At 52.9% G+C, this 16,035-nt stretch overlaps 7 protein-coding genes across 7 annotated transcripts; 3 read left to right on the top strand and 4 right to left on the bottom strand.

Moving 5' to 3' along the window:
- Positions 1 to 657: 657 nt before the first annotated feature.
- Positions 658 to 1,237, bottom strand: CTAM01_00720 (uncharacterized protein; the record flags this gene model as incomplete). Its single annotated transcript, XM_060516768.1, has 2 exons — positions 658 to 1,053; positions 1,124 to 1,237. The coding sequence occupies 2 exons, from the start codon at positions 1,235 to 1,237 to the stop codon at positions 658 to 660; spliced, it is 510 nt and encodes a 169-aa protein (XP_060388230.1).
- A 672-nt stretch (positions 1,238 to 1,909) lies between these two features.
- On the bottom strand, positions 1,910 to 2,434 carry CTAM01_00719 (uncharacterized protein; the record flags this gene model as incomplete). Its single annotated transcript, XM_060516767.1, has 1 exon — positions 1,910 to 2,434. A coding segment is annotated over one exon (525 nt), but the record flags the coding sequence as incomplete, so codon positions are not given.
- Positions 2,435 to 4,309: 1,875 nt separating this feature from the next.
- Positions 4,310 to 4,963, bottom strand: CTAM01_00718 (uncharacterized protein; the record flags this gene model as incomplete). The annotated part of the gene is made up of 2 exons (XM_060516766.1): positions 4,310 to 4,559; positions 4,620 to 4,963. The coding sequence occupies 2 exons, from the start codon at positions 4,961 to 4,963 to the stop codon at positions 4,310 to 4,312; spliced, it is 594 nt and encodes a 197-aa protein (XP_060388228.1).
- Positions 4,964 to 6,768: 1,805 nt separating this feature from the next.
- CTAM01_00717 (RNA recognition domain-containing protein) lies at positions 6,769 to 7,510 on the top strand (the record flags this gene model as incomplete). The annotated part of the gene is made up of 3 exons (XM_060516765.1): positions 6,769 to 6,855; positions 6,927 to 7,183; positions 7,258 to 7,510. 3 exons carry the CDS (start codon positions 6,769 to 6,771, stop codon positions 7,508 to 7,510), a joined length of 597 nt encoding a protein of 198 aa, XP_060388227.1.
- A 157-nt stretch (positions 7,511 to 7,667) lies between these two features.
- Positions 7,668 to 7,982, bottom strand: CTAM01_00716 (uncharacterized protein; the record flags this gene model as incomplete). The annotated part of the gene is made up of 1 exon (XM_060516764.1): positions 7,668 to 7,982. One exon carries the CDS (start codon positions 7,980 to 7,982, stop codon positions 7,668 to 7,670), a length of 315 nt encoding a protein of 104 aa, XP_060388226.1.
- Positions 7,983 to 10,684: 2,702 nt separating this feature from the next.
- CTAM01_00715 (uncharacterized protein) lies at positions 10,685 to 11,089 on the top strand (the record flags this gene model as incomplete). The annotated part of the gene is made up of 1 exon (XM_060516763.1): positions 10,685 to 11,089. A coding segment is annotated over one exon (405 nt), but the record flags the coding sequence as incomplete, so codon positions are not given.
- An 840-nt stretch (positions 11,090 to 11,929) lies between these two features.
- On the top strand, positions 11,930 to 14,772 carry CTAM01_00714 (HECT-domain-containing protein; the record flags this gene model as incomplete). The annotated part of the gene is made up of 7 exons (XM_060516762.1): positions 11,930 to 11,964; positions 12,066 to 12,091; positions 12,151 to 12,189; positions 12,245 to 12,350; positions 12,410 to 12,543; positions 12,614 to 14,618; positions 14,673 to 14,772. 7 exons carry the CDS (start codon positions 11,930 to 11,932, stop codon positions 14,770 to 14,772), a joined length of 2,445 nt encoding a protein of 814 aa, XP_060388224.1.
- Between the last annotated feature and the right edge of the window lie 1,263 nt (positions 14,773 to 16,035).

Below are 16,035 nucleotides of genomic sequence, written 5' to 3'. Positions count from 1 at the left end.
GGAGAGCTGGGGGTCTCTTGAAGACATTTAAGAAATGGTTTCCGTGGATTTCACTTTGTATTTTCTTCATTTCTTTGTCTTCGTGTAATGCTGTGTAACTTGGGCTACTGCATAGTCACCAAATCAGAATGTCAGTTGCATAAGGTACTTGGTTCGTGTTGAGTCCCTTTTCAGGCGCCAGCAGCAGCAGCAGAGTGAAAAGTTGGAGACAAACGTTGAATGACTTCACGAATATCAACAACGGGATCTTGATAGCACATGCTGTCTCTCTTTCTTTCCTGTTGAACCTGATTCTCTCTCTCTCTCGTCCATGAAAAGTGAACTTCATGAAGGGGCTGGATTGGAATTAGGTAATTACAAAGATTAAGCATATACAAATGGTGGTTTGGTTTTTCTTTCGCCGGTCCCCCGTTTCCTTGGCCCCAAATTCTCGCTTGGGTGTGCCACATATGCTCCGTTAAATCAGGTCCTATCCTGTCCTGCAAGTCTTTGACAAAAAAACATTGCCAGAAATCTCTTGAGCACCGTAAACATAATCGCTTTAAATGACATGATGTTTTGGTATCTTGGTTCCCCCACACCCCTTTTCCTAGATGGAATTTTGGGAGGAGGGAAGATTATGTGCATTATCTTGCAAAAGATATTTATGTCGTTCGTTTAGAGGACAGCGGCAACGACACCGGCAACGGCGAGGAGAACGCCGCCAGTGTTGCGGGCGAGCTGGCCGACGCCAATGTTGGCGGAGCTGGAGCTGGAGCTGGCCGAGGCGGTGGCAGAGGCGGAGCTGCCAGAGGCGCTGGTGCCGGTGGCGGCGGCGGTAGCGGAGGCCGAGTTGGAAGCGACGGCAGCGGAGGCGGAGCCGGTGGCCGAGACGACGGACTGGGTCTTGCGCATGGCGGCGGAGCCGTAGAGGGAGGCCTGCTGGCAGTAGATTGTCACCTGGCCCTGGGCGGGCGCGGCGCGGGAGTCCTTGGGGCAGTTGTTGTAGCAGGTGGCGACGGCCTGGTAGGCGGCGCAAAGGCAGTCGTAGTCGGTGGCGTTGCAGTCCTTGACCTAAAGAGCACGTAGTGTTAGTTGTCGGTTGTTGTTTAGGTTGTTCAGAGGATCTGTGGGTTCTATTTACCTTTGCATTCTCGCTGGTCAGGCAGGCCTCGACGATGGGAGCGGCGTCGCAGTCATCATCGGCGGCGGCAACAACGGCAGCGAGGGCCAGAGCGAGAGGGTAGAAGAACTTCATTTTGGGTGTGTGGAAAGTTTTTTTGACGGTCAAGTCGATTATTACGGGGTTGTATTGGTTATCGAGAACGACGGTTGTATGGTGGTTCCAACGAATGTAAAGAGTCTCAAAGACTTTAGCGAGTGACTGGACGAACCGAGGAGAATTAGGTTTGTCGAAGACGAAATAAGCTGTTTTTGATGAACAGTGGGTTGGCGGAGGCTTATTACGGAAGGGGAGGAGGAGGGAAAGGAAAAGAGAAGAGAGAGCGAAGGGCTGGCAGATGGAGTTTATTAAGCAAATTAGGGAACAGCAGCAATTTCATCACAAAACGTTGTATCCGGACTTTTATGATCCTCTTGGGGGGGGGGGGGGGAGCACCCGCTGGCTGGGGGTGGGAAAGTGAACTAGCATCAGGATCGAGGAGAAGCAACTCCACGCACCCCCTCGACTAGGCCAAGGAGGGCAAAAGCAGTGGCGCGCGACGCTAGCGAATTCGAATATGTGATAGGCCCGTCAGGCATTTTCTCTTCTGCTCCAGGCAGAGGAGCCAACAAAGTGGAGGGACAGATAGGATGGAAGGGGGGAGCGGGCCCCCATCAAGCCGCATCTCCAGGGGTTTGGTGGTTCGGGGATTCTTGCTTGACTGATGGAGATTGATGAGGCTACTCTGCTAGGGCCCCCGTATTCCTTCTATGTATCCGATATGCGTGTGACAGTGAGGTAGCAGCGGCAGTGGGAAAGTAGAGAGGGTGAGGAGAAAATGAAACAATATCCGCCCTCTGCAGCGGCGCCAGCAGCAAAAAGGGGAGTGGGTATTGGAGACCGACACTGTGAATATGGTGATGGCGTCAAGCCCCGGCCTGCAAAGAGAGAGGCAGAGAGGATCAGGAGGACGAGACTTCTTACCTTGAAAGAAAAGTCCCTGTAACCCTGGTGTCCCTGCCAATCCCCGCCTAAATCTTCCCACTTTCGGCTGTAGAAACTACCCAACCCCAATCCCCGTCCAATTGCTAGCATCAAGCAAGGACGAAAGGGAAGGGGGCAACCGTTTGTAAGAATATGGTGTGGAAAATGCTGTGCAGCGCACGCGCGCCTTGTGTGTTTCTCCAGCCTCCTAGCTCGAGGCCGTGGGCGTTTCTGGAGGATGGGGATTTTCTTTGACAATTTGGAGGAATGCTTCGAAATTGTTGGTGAAGAAACGACCGGGCCATCAGGGCTGAAGAGGCTGGAACTACCCGTGATACCCCCTTTCTTTCTCTCTGGGCAGTATCCGTAGAGACCAGTCTCACTTGAGGGCTGGGTTTCTAGTTGCCGTGCCGTGCTCCCCTCTGTGGCGGACCAGGATGCAGAACATATTGCCTTCCCGTGTCTGGTTCGGCAGCTATGCTACATTCCAATATATTGTGCAGCGCTGCCGAGAAAGAAGGTGGTACGATCGATTGAAGGAAAAACGGGAGTAAGTCAAACGGAGCGAGGTTCGAACGACGGAGGCGCGAACATGGGGCCCGGACGTCGAGATGAAGTCTAATCTTGTTCGTGGACAAGGGGGGCAGTCGATTTGAAGGGCTGTTGATTGGACAATGATCCCTCTTTCTGGGGCCGTTGTTTTTCTTACCCCCTTGGCCCGTTCTGCCGTAAGGAAGCAAGGGTAGGGCGTGCGAACCTCAAAGGATGCGTTGCACCACAAACGCAAGTGCCGTTTCCTGGTGGTATCCGTATGCGTAGTTGCGTGTTGGGAAAAAGTCATGATCCGTATCCGTAGATCTCATGTGGCAATGAACACCATTCAACTATTCAAGACAGAGGAAAGGCCATGGGAATTGCGGCTGACTGCAGCCGGTCTCGAAGCATCTGATCTAAACACGAACGGCGCAGCTGTCGTCTGTTGTTTTTCCTGCAAAGGCTTTGACCTCTTTTTGCTGCATATGTAGCGGTTTACCCGTTGACCGGTATTGTGGCTCGCCAGTCAAGATTTTGATATGCCTATTTCCCGATATCATGGCACAACAAGCGTGGCTCTTTGACTAGCCGCTGCTTTGTTCTTGGCTCGAGTTTTATTGGGTCCCGTCCCTTGTTGCTGTGTCCGTGTTGTGCTTTTGTGTTGCATTTTTCGTCGCTGGTCCAAACGCCGTAATTGTCTTTTGCGCGTCAGGATACATGACTATAAACAGCTTATCAGCCTATGCCATTTCATACTTCAATATACTGATGTTCTTTTATCGGGGCTGAATGGGGCGAGTACAGCCACTTTTCTTGCGATCTCGCCCTTTCCGACGTTCGTATCCAACGTCTTTTGCCCACTGGCGCTACATTGGCGCGTTTGCCTGATGCTATTCTCGTTCTTGTGTTCGGGGTATCCGCTGATGCACCTCGAACACGGAGCGTGGCGGGACGTTGAGGAGGCGAATATCGTAAAGTTGTCTCACATAGCCCAATGGCTACCTCCTCGCTGGCGACTGCATAGTATCTGCAGTAAGAGGAGCAATACGAGCTGCAGTAGTATTTGGGGCGGCTGGCGTTGCATCGCGGAGGTTCTCTGCCGGCCAACGTACCACATCCCCCCACCGCGTCTGCCCCCGAAAGTCCGGCCGTCACCATCATGCCCGCAGCCCAACGGTCCAACCTCGATCCATAGATCGAAACGTTGATCTGAAGCCCAAGCCGATCACAGTTGTTGACTAGTCCGCGGTTGGTCAAGCAACAACTGACGGCAGCTACCCCGGACCCGTCAAACAAGCTCTTTTCTACCTCTAGCAAAAGCCACCGGCGTCTTCGTCGCCCAGTGATTGCGCATGCTTCGGGTCGTGGCATTTGAAGTATATAGATCAGCAGTGTGTTTTGCATGCTCCCCCATCACTTTTGGGTTGCAGTAGCGTCATCTTGACAAAAGAATATCTTATTCGGTCAGACAAAGTTGGCCCATTCAGAGAAACAGTACCTAACACCTTCAGACTAGGGTACTTGCAAAACGCACTCCTCATGTGCCAGATCGTTCATTATCATTAGTATGTTCCCCAAGGGTATCGATCATCACATGAAAGCGCTGCCACCAATGCCGTAATGCCAGAATGCCAGAAACATGCCTCCAAATCATCGTCGTGCCAACTGTCTCTTCATCTCTCCATTCTCTCTCCTTAGAGCTGCCAGCTGCTCCTCGAGTCCCTCCATCCTCTCCGCGGCCCCCATGCTCATCTCCTCGACCACTTTGACAAATCTGAAGAGACGGAACACAATGACGAGGGAAGCAATCTCTTCCACGATGCCGTGCGAGAGCACGTCGATAACAAAGCTTGCCACGATGACGATGCCATCGAGCAGATGAAACCACTCTGCAAAATACCTATTACGGTCTGAGTAAGTGATGGCTTCTGTACTGCGTGCTCTTGGGGGTTCATCTCACCTCCATCCAAATGCAATAACGCACAATACGAGTTCGATCAAGAACAGAGAGCTAAACACGAGGCCCGCAATGGTGAGACCTTCGCGCGTGTTCTTGACCCACGGCTCGTCTTCCCGCTTCATATCGCAGGCGACGAGCTCGACAAAGATGTTGGCCATGAGCGCGGCGACATCCAGTGATACGAGGGCCAGCACGGCATAGTGTTTCTTCCGAGATGCGAGCACATCTTGGAGGCAGGTCCGTGACTGGCTCAGCTGTCGCCTGATCGGCGCCGGCCGTCTGTTCTCGCGGAACCCGGAGAAGGACCACAGCAGAGGCCGGATCGACTCATCGTCGGACGCCATGGTTTCTGATTGAGAAAAAGGTCCCACCCATTCAGGATACGACAGGAAAGCAAGGGTCTTTGGCTGGCCGTGGTAATACGAAGTATACTGCGCAGCGAGCGCGCACAACGATCGCGATGTCGCAGCCTATCCGGGCAAGCAGATCCTTCCCCTTCGCGCGGTGAAGCGGGATGGAGCGCGGGCGAGGAAAAAGATAACAGAAACACAAAAACAAAATCCGGGGCCAAGGAGGATAGCCGGCAACCCGGCGATGCGGTGCTGACGCAGTGCACCTTCAGCGACGTCACACGTGGGCATTCGACGACAAGCGCACGAGGCGCGGGTGCCGCAATCCTGTACTTGGGGCTGCTGACTAAGACGCTACACCACCTCATTTGGTATGGGACGACAACTTCCAAGAGCATTTCAATATTGGGCTGGAGTGAGACGTACCAGATTCACCATGTGCGGGCATTCTGGTGCTTCCGCAATGATTTCGGACTCGGATCCGGGTGGATCACGGATGGATGAGCAATCCGGAGACTGGGGAGGTCCGGCGCCATGTTGCTGACGATTGAGATCGGCTTGGTAAATTGTGTCAGGACTCAAGGGGTACCATCCGACATGTACCCAATGTTCTGCGCTGCTTGAATAGTATGTAAACAATGACTGCCCCCGCTATGACAGCACAGGTGGAAATTTCCAATGTAACATGGCCAGGGTTCGACGCGATACCTGCTTAGTCTTGAGACCATTGAATCGATCAAGCAAAAGCTATTGAAGTCAGTGCCAAAAATCGATTGAGGTCTTGCCCAGGTAAAGAGTTCACCGGGTGGTAAGGGTAATAAGGTAAAGATGAGGAAAGAGGGAAAGATTCACGGGTTGGATACGTTCCTTTGTTTCGCTGGTCGATCAAGAATCCATCGACGGGCAACACTCACCAGAATGTCTCGTTTCCCAAAGTCATCCGCCGGATGTCCCAGACCACGACATCAAGAGTAGGCTGGAATGGAGCCTTCGGATGAGACCAGCGCGAGGTGTGCCTATGAGTAGAGTACCTCACGGATCAAATCTGTCTTGATTAGAACTGTCACCAAAAAGTATAAAAGGCTGCCCTTCATGTACGTGGAACTATCAATATCCGTATCTTACTCCAGAGGAAAGAATCTTGGAAGGTATCTACGTGGCCAGCGGCGGGCACAGCTAGGTAGCTCCGGAATCCCGCTAGACAAGGTGCTTTCCCGGGTTGACCGGTCATGACTTTGCTCGCCCGTTGTACCTTCCTACGTCACCTTAGGCACTTTGAAGCAGAAACTAGAAGTTTGCCTTCATCTTTGAGTTTGCAACATCTGCAAAGCATTCCTCAATCGTTTGAAGGAACCGGGCATGCGTTTGTAGCTCCGAGTCTGTTGACGAAAGCTTGAGGTCGGAGCTCTTATCTCTTATCGGAGCGTCCGGCTAAACCGTGGATTTTCCCCCTACCCATTGGCATCAGAATTCCTGGATACCTTCACTACGTCTACCTCAATCTTCAGCTCCTGTCTCGTCCAGCCCTTGCGCAAGCTGCTGCATCAAATCAGCTCAGGATCTGAGCTTGTCAATTGCGGTCGTTACAGCTGTGAGTATTTCCCGCCCCAACTAAAACTCTTTGTGTGCGCGAACAGCTTTGAGCGAGCGGACCCCTCCCGAGGCTGCGGTCGCCTTAAAAAAGGGCGCGTCTGCCTTGTCGCACCATTTCTCCCTTCTCTCTTCTAGCATCGATAGCTAATAGCCTATCCTATCCAGAGCCGTCACAAAACCAACAACGACTGCCCAATCTTATAGCCATGGCGGACGTCAAGCCCGAGGATACCCCTGTGGAGGACCACAACGTCGAGAACAACAGCGTCGGCGAGGAAGATGGCCACGATGAGGTGCGCAAAGAGCCTAGATTCATCACTGGCTTTCGCAGATAAGAGGAGGTTAAACTGACAGAAGACCGTAGGAGGAGATCTCTGCGATGAAGAGGCGGGTAGCCGAGATGGAAGAGGAGGCCGCCAAGTTGCGCGAAATGCAAGCCAGCCTCGACCAACAGAGCCGGGAACTTTCAGAGAACAAGGAGGATATCGACAGCCGCAGTATCTTTGTCGGCAATGTCGACTACTCTGCCTCACCCGAGGAGATTCAAGCTCACTTCCAGAGCTGTGGCTCTATCAACCGCGTCACCATTTTGTTGGACAAGTTCACTGGACAGCCCAAGGGGTACGTTACGGAAGCCCACCCGAGAAACGCGCCCGAAAAATGGCTCAGAGACTAACATGCGCTTTGCACTACAGATATGCCTACGTCGAGTTCACCGAGCCCAGCCTCGTTGCCCAGGCCCTGGTCCTCAACGAGAGCGTCTTCAAGGGCCGCAACCTCAAGGTCGTCCCCAAGCGCACCAATATCCCCGGCATGTCTCGCGGCCGCGGTCGTGGCGGCGGGAGAGGAGGTCGCGGCGGCTTTGGCGGCCGTGGTGGTTTCCCGCCTCGCGGTGGCTACCGTGGAGGCTACCGCGGCCGGGGCAGAGGAGGATACACCCCTTATTAGGCATTAGGCAGAGTGACGCCTCCCGAGGACTCGCTTATGTCTAGTAGCCCGGATGAGAGGGTGCGACGCGATTCATTGCTTCGATTGTAACATACAGGACGGTAGGGAAAGGAGAAAGATTCGATATGGCGTTCAGGGATTGGTCAGGCTTTTACATTCAGTCGACGAGTATTTCAATTTCGATGGATGAATCACCGCATCTCAGAGTACAATTTTGGACAAAGAGTAACACCCGTGGAATGACAGTTTGTAGATCGATGCGTGATTTGGTTGTTACAGGCAGCGGTGGCCGAATGTGATGAACAGGAACATGACGCCAACCAAGAGACTCATTGCGATCTGGGCCAGCAGATATCACATGCTGGGCCGGACTTCGTGAAAAGGCACATATATCCACCGCAGTTAATCGGAACCGGGTGTTGGGACGCTGTGATGTATCAGTGAGGAGAGAGATGTGTCTGTGTAGATACATGGACTACGCTGCTGTAGAAGTAGAGACGTACGTTCCTGTTCTTCGACTTCTTTGGGTCGAAATTGCTCCAGGTTCTGGTTCTTGATTCGAGAAATCCTGACAATGTCTTTCCTTCATTAAGTCTGCAGAGCGCGTGGATTTATCATCGTACATCTGTGGGAAATCAAAAAAAACGAAATCCTTTCTGAAACTATCACAGGTGCTGAGGAACGCTCTTTCCCCCCAGATAGCTCTTCGCATAACATTCAAGTGAACTACGAAACGTACCTGTCTCTTTGAGTTTATCCTAGCATGTTCTGACCACTTAATATAGCTTCTGCTGGGAAATGCCCGGAATGAGATGACGCCTTTGCCAACAGTCGCTCTACAATGTTTCTTTAAAACCCAAAGGCCGAGCAACCGGCATTCAATTGAACATGAACATGTGTAGGATCACGATGTCCAAACTCTCCTGTATAGGAGGAGAAACCTATACGTCATGAATACCGACTGCCAAGTGACAAGTCATGTGAAAACCATGGAGCCGGAACATCAACAAGACGAGACGGGCGGACAAGCCTAGTGGTGCCGTCCTTCCGCAGGTGACCCACGACGCCGCCCGACCCGGGCGCACAGTTGCCCGCCTCAGGACGGGCTCCTAAGCATCCATCCCTCCCTCCCGCGCGAGCTGACACACGGAAGTGGCTGTCCCCAGTGGGTTTCGAGGGGGCCTCAATCGAACATTGGGAATTAACCTGTCCATGAAGACACACGCAAGACTGCCCTGGAAGAGGAAGGGCAAGAGGGTGTTCTCCCCGCACAAAAGATTGGTTGTGGGAATCAGCAGAAAGCGAAGCGTCTCTGTGGCACGTGCTTGCTGGACTCTGTCGGTTGCGATGCCGTGAGATCCCTTCTCTACCTCTCTCTCTGCCCAGTATATTCCCCCATGGTCCCGCGGCAGCGATTGGATTGCAAGGTCCCCCCTCCCCTTGTTTTTGTCCTTTCCCAAAGGAAAAGAATTGGGACATAGGCGGGAGGTGATTGGATGGGAACTTTTGGGCAGACGACTGTGTTTGGGCTGGTCTCTTGTTTATTTATGGTATACCCTATGCCGCTTCTTGTTCACTGTGCTTTCGCGCCGAAGCAAAAAGAAGGGATGTGGATGGATGTGACGGTTGGACCGTCGAGAGGGATGAGGGGGGGAACGGACTGGACGTGCCGGGGCACTAACGAATATGCCCCCTCCAGCTTGAGGCAATCCTCGGAAAGCCAGCATTAGGGAAGATGGCGCTGATGAATTGAGCTATTATGCTTGAGAGGATCTTGAATGAGTAGGTTACTGTATGATGGAGAGACACAGGCAAGAAGCGAGAGATAGAGATAGAGAGACGGAAGACACAGAGAGGTGAGAAAGAGAGGGTGGCCGTAGCGCATGAGGTTCGGGGAGCCGGGGGTTGGTGGTGGGATGGGACGAGCAACAATGCGCCGTTTCTGCTTTCTCGCGTCCCGGTAGGTTCGTGCTTCTAGCGAGAGATTCTCGAGAAAAGTTCCTTTCGAGAGCAGACAATGAGAAATACAGACTACGAATTCAAACATTCTCCTATCCGCGGGAAAACTCGAAGGCGAAGAAACAAGAGCAGAAACTTCTTGTTGATGATACTGATTTCAAAATCGCCACGAGAGATTATGTAAAAAGTGGCATCTGCTCATACAATCGCTTGGTCAGGTTCTAGACTCTCTGTCTGCTGTGTCTGGCAGTGTCTACGGCCCGAACTGAGGGGCCTCCCAAGCCTTTCGGGCACCCCTTCCCTCCCTCCCTCAGTCCCAACTGTTAGCACGGCGGCGCGGGTCAGGGTACAGGTGAGGTCGGCAGGGATCCGTACCGAGCGGCAGGTTGTTAGGTCGTTCTCTCGACTCTCTCGAGCCCCCAGCTCGACGGGACTCGACTGGGTAAAGTACGGGGCAAGGGTGAAAAGACTTGGCCATGCCAGTCAGCCAGGGCACCGCAGCACCGCAGGTACAGGCAAAAGGCAGGCAGGGGGCGCGTGGGATTGGCAGCTTTCTGACGGCCATGGGCATCCGAAACACCATTGGGAACAGCGTTTAGAAATTTAGGAAAAGCTGGAGGCCCTGTCACTCGGTTCTGGTTTGTTTTGATTTCCATTTCTCCTCTCTGCGTTGCCATTCGTTGTTCTTGGCGAGGTACTTGCAAGAGAGTTAAGGTGAGGTACTTGCTTCACATCCATATTCCAGTCCCGAACTGTAGCTCAAGCTGGATGCTGTATATACCTGGTAAGAAGACAGGATAGAAGAGTGGCGAATGAGACAATGTATGATATACGGACAGATGGAGAACGCAGTCACTATACCGACGATACATGTCTCATGAAGGAGATAGAGCTGTTCGCAACTTCCAGATGTCATGGCAAAGCTGCTGTGGTAAGCAAGATAAGTCGAGAGATGGAGCGCTTAACTAAGGTATGTCCATCGTCAATCAGTCTGGGCTGAGACGTCATGTACACTTGTATCTCACATTCATCTGTCGTTTCATTTTGTCAGACAGCCCTCCGGTCAGAATCTGCTGACACATCTTCCCAAGAAATGCCATGGCATCACCAAAGCCATGGGATGTCTACGAGTTATTGAAGCGCAATCAACTTCTTATGAGATGCAGTTGATCTTGGTGAGGTTCATGGGTGAAGAATACTTACACTTCTCTCGAGGTGCTCACCAGAAGTGAGTTGAGGTGGGTCTCGAATTGTGGATACAACCCGACCACCGCCGAGAGGTTTTGCCCGCTTTCCGTGGTACCCCACAGTGACCTCTGGGCCCCGCCAAGTGCTAACAAGTGGGATTCGCCATCCGCACTTCCAGGTTCCTTGGCTCTCCATGTCGAACCGAGCTGGGAATCGTCCAGGACACTCACCTCATCCTATGCTCACCATCAGTATCTGACCTTACCAGCCACGCCAGCTTACCTTAAGGTACCTATTGACCTGCCTTACCTACGGATACAGTGGACGTCACTGCCCTGCCACTACAGCTGCGTCGCTGTTAGCGCTGCTGCAGGTGCCGTAATCACTGCTCCCGTCTGCCACCCTGCTGAGGTCATCAAGGGTGAAAGCTGATGGAAGCACAGGCTCATCGCACGCCGCACGCCGCATACTAGAGCACCTCTCAGAGTCAGATAGCGCTGAACCTGACACTTCCTCCTACCCACCGCATACCTCACCTCCCGCATCACGCCTAACAACCTTCTTTCCTCTGCTGCGAACTTCCGACCGGAGACAAAATCCACTCGCACACACGTACTCCGTACCGTTTGACAAGCGCTCAGACGGGGGCGACTGGCTGACTTACCTTGCCAAAACACCAAATTCGCTCCATCCTGTCTCTTCCAACCTTCAAACTCCCTCCCATCGAATCCCACCGGTCGACCTTTTGTCGCCCTCCGGAGATAGATTGATACAGAGACGGCCAACAAAGTCTACTGCATCGCTGGTTCGATTCGATCTCGCCAGTATCCTCACTGTTCCTCCGCTGCTTTCTTAGCCTTGCTCGGTCTTCCCGCCCGCCGCGTCACCTTATCATCCGCCGCACCCCCGAAGGGAACTCCAAGGCCCCCAAAAACCCAGCCCACTTGGCTCGTTGAAGCGGGGGGCTTTTCTGCACTGCACAGCACTGCACAGCCTCAGCTCTGCCTTTCGCCGTCGTCCTTGTCGTCGTCGTCGTCAACGCCAATCCGCACTACGCTACCTCTCACCAGCAAAAGCATCCTTTGCTGTATTCCGGTCCCGATTGTCGTCGACAATCTTTTCCGCCATATCGCCGCGACCGGTCACTTTCCAAACGTCATCCACGAAACGTCCGCCTAACCCCTCATCTGTTCCAAGAACGAACGACCTTGATCTGAGCACGCCAGATATTTTGGGAGTCGACACCGTTGTCGCTGGCTATCCCGCGACGAAATGAGTTCCTCCCGCAATGATGCCGGGCAGCCCAAGTAAGTAACGCATCTGGTCTCTTTCCATTAGTCCGTGGACGCTGCCATCTGGACGTCACCAACACTGAACAAATCACGGGAGCTAACTCTGCTGTCTGTAGCCGCAAGCCCAACCTCCGAGTAACGAGTTCGTCGTCCCCAAGTTGATCCTCCGCGCAACGACCATCAATACTAACTTCAACGCAGTCATCGCCGCCGATGGCTTGTACAAGCGAGATGTCTTCCGTACGCCCTCACCCTCTTCCGTTTCGTTGGAACAAACCATTAACATGAAAAACAGGGTTTCCGGATCCCTTCGCCGTCATCACCGTCAACGGAGACCAGACCAAGACTACGAGTGCACAGAAACGAACTTTGAACCCATACTGGAACGAGAGCTTCGACCTGTATGTTGTAGTCCTCAAAATGTTCATCGCGGCGAAAACCTCCCTCTGACATCATTTAGCAACGTGAACGAAGACACCATTCTCGCGGTTCAGGTATTTGACCAGAAGAAGTTCAAGAAGAAGGACCAAGGTTTCCTTGGCGTAATCAACGTTAGGATTGGCGATGTGATTGAGCTGGCACCGGACGCTGATGGTAACACTCTTTTGCCGCATTCCTGCTCGCGTTGTCGCCAGACTTGACTGACAAATGCGGCGCCCCACAGATCAAATGCTCACGCGAGACCTCAAGAAGTCGACCGATAACTTAGTTGTGCACGGCAAGCTGATCGTAAACCTGTCAACAAACCTCACCACACCCGCGCGGGCCGGGCAAGCATCATCAAGCCGTCCCTCACTCGTCCCGCCTGCCCAAGGGTCCAGCCTTTCGACGCTCTCGGCCCCGGCGGCTGACGCTAGACCGGGCTCGGCCATGGGTGTTCCGAATGGCGGCCCAGCTCCTGGTTCTCAAGTAAACCTGCCGCACCGACCTGCGAGTATGACTTCCACCGGTCCCCCTCCGGCCGCCAATGGTGGCCCGCCTCCGGCACGCAACTCTAGCACACTGAGCCCCTTCGAGGATGCGCAAGGGCGCTTGCCGGCCGGCTGGGAACGCCGAGAGGATAACCTTGGCCGCACATATTATGTTGATCACAACACCAGAACCACGAGTTGGAACAGACCGACCGTTGCGGGGGCTGTGGAACAGAGGAACGATCGTGAAGCCGCAACTCAAGTAGAGCGCCAGAGACACCAGAACCGAACCCTCCCCGAGGATCGAACCGGCGCGAGCTCCCCGACTTTGCAAGCTCAGCAAGCAGCCGCTCAAAGCGCAAACAACGCTACGATGATGCACACTGGAGCAACGAGTCCGGGCACTGGCGAGCTGCCGCCTGGTTGGGAACAGAGATGGACTCCAGAAGGTCGCCCGTACTTCGTGGACCACAACACTCGTACGACTACCTGGGTTGACCCCCGCCGCCAGCAGTACATCCGTATGTATGGAGGCCAGAATGCCCAGAACGGCACCATCCAGCAACAACCCGTCTCTCAATTGGGACCTCTGCCAAGTGGTTGGGAGATGCGTCTCACGAACACTGCTCGAGTGTATTTCGTGGACCACAACACAAAGACAACAACGTGGGACGACCCTCGTTTGCCGTCATCCCTGGATCAGAACGTACCGCAGTACAAGCGCGACTTCAGAAGGAAACTCATTTACTTCCGCTCGCAACCTGCGATGCGCATCCTTTCCGGACAGTGCCACATCAAGGTGCGGCGGTCTCATATCTTTGAGGACTCCTTTGCAGAAATCACTCGGCAGTCTGCTACTGATTTGAAGAAGCGTCTCATGATCAAATTCGATGGTGAGGATGGTTTGGATTATGGTGGTCTGTCCAGAGAATTCTTCTTCCTTCTCTCCCACGAGATGTTCAACCCGTTCTACTGCCTGTTCGAGTACTCTGCCCACGACAACTACACCCTTCAAATCAACCCCCACTCCGGTATCAACCCCGAGCATTTGAACTACTTCAAGTTCATTGGTCGTGTTGTTGGTCTGGCGATTTTCCACCGTCGTTTCCTCGATGCCTTCTTCATCGGAGCCCTGTACAAGATGATTCTGGGCAAGTCGGTCGTTCTAGCCGACATGGAAGGTGTGGATGCCGACTTCCATCGCTCTCTGCAGTGGATGCTTGACAACGACATTTCTGGAGGAATTCTGGAACAGACATTCTCCACTGAGGACGAGCGCTTCGGCGTTATGACCGTGGAGGACCTCATTCCCGGTGGTCGCGACATCGACGTCACGAACGAGAACAAGAAGGAGTACGTTGATCTCATGGTGAAGTGGAGAATCGAGAAACGTATTGCGGAGCAATTCCAAGCCTTCAAGGATGGCTTCCACGAGCTCATCCCTCAGGACTTGGTCAACGTTTTCGATGAACGTGAACTTGAGTTGCTCATTGGTGGTATTGCTGAGATTGATGTGGATGATTGGAAGAAGCACACCGATTACCGCGGATACACAGAGTCGGACGAGGTCATTCAGTTCTTCTGGCAGACGATTCGTTCATGGGATGGAGAGCAGAAGTCGCGTCTACTTCAATTCGCGACAGGTACATCGCGTATCCCGGTCAACGGTTTCAAGGATTTGCAAGGAAGTGACGGTCCCAGAAGATTTACAATCGAAAAGGCTGGAGAGATTAACAATCTTCCCAAGGCGCACACATGGTAAGATACTCTCACCCGCAGCATGCTAAAGTTCAACCGCTAACCTTGTTCTAGTTTCAACCGACTGGACCTGCCGCCATACAAGAGTCTGGAAATGCTCCAGCAGAAGCTTACAATTGCCGTTGAAGAGACTATGGGCTTCGGTCAAGAATAGATGCCTCATACGTCCGATGGGGCTCATGTCTTTGCGTATGCGTTTAAGCATGCGCAAAAAGGACGATGAAAGCACGAGCCTTCGCCACGTAGTGGCTGGATCTTCACCGCTGTATGTGAGGAGAGCATGCGCGAAGCACATTGCATCCAGTACACGTTGGGGTGGGCTCGGTTCGAAGCTACTGCTAGTATGATTTCACAGCATCAAATTCATTCGGATGTTCGGCGTGCGGTAGGGATACTTGGAATAAACCTCTGATTCTTCTTCTTTCTATATGCGGCGGGGTAGTGGAAAGTGATGACGAGACGAAGCGACTCGAGTCGAAATGTGGCAAAGTACGAGCAGAGTTGTCGAAGGGGAAACTGTGTTGTACCAAAAAGCTCCTTGGGTGTGGCAAATTTGCATCGATAACCTTAGATGTCTGCGAAGTGAGTCCGCAGCAAGGAGGGACTTAATTTACCGCCTCGGGGAGGAGAGGAAGAGAGAGAGAGAGAGAGAGAGAGAGATGCTCGAACGACCAGGGCCTTCCGAGGGCAAGAGACAGGAAAGCTAAGCAAAGGGATGACGGGCGCATTTGATTATTCTCGGGCATCACAACTCCAGTGCGATATCCGCATCAGATATATAGTTTATATACATACATACCTCATTTGAGAGTGCCACTGCGCGTGTCTGTGTCTGTCTTTCTCTGCTAAGCTCTGGACTGATAAAGAGTGTCTACTTTGGCCTGAATATAGGTGTGGAAGAACAGACCTAAGGCAACCTTCACAAGAGAGCAAAAAGAAAGTATTGATGACGGCCAACGTCGCAGAGCCACGAAACTCGGTAACGCAATGGCTGTCGATGAGCCGACTTTGCGTCCTATTCTTATCTGAATCTGAAGCCTCCCCTCTGGCATCAATACACACCAAGGTGGGATCATCTCACGACACAGGGCTGCGAAATTAGTTAAACATGGTTTTGAAATGATGGCAGAACTTGTAATCTACACGACCGCGATCGTTTGCGGATGAAAACCTCCGCATATGTACATAGCCACGCCCACGCACGCAACCGCATACAAAAGAAAACATGAAGCCCAAGTCTTGCCGTTATGAAAGGGCCCCGACGTGCCTGGTGTACCTCAATCTCTTCTTTCCGGGCCTCGGCATTTTCCTCCTCTACTGGACCGCCAATTGCCTCTCTTTTACTGGATGTGCGGTCCAACAAAAAAGTACCACCCACCTTTGGCCACGCCGTCTCGATATTCTCTCCGACTCGTTT

The sequence above is a fragment of the Colletotrichum tamarilloi genome (genome assembly GCF_030869305.1).
Source record: "Colletotrichum tamarilloi strain Tom-12 chromosome Unknown Scaffold_2.1, whole genome shotgun sequence".
Classification (NCBI taxonomy): Eukaryota; Fungi; Ascomycota; class Sordariomycetes; order Glomerellales; family Glomerellaceae; genus Colletotrichum; species Colletotrichum tamarilloi.
This window is presented reverse-complemented; position numbering and strand designations above follow the sequence as displayed.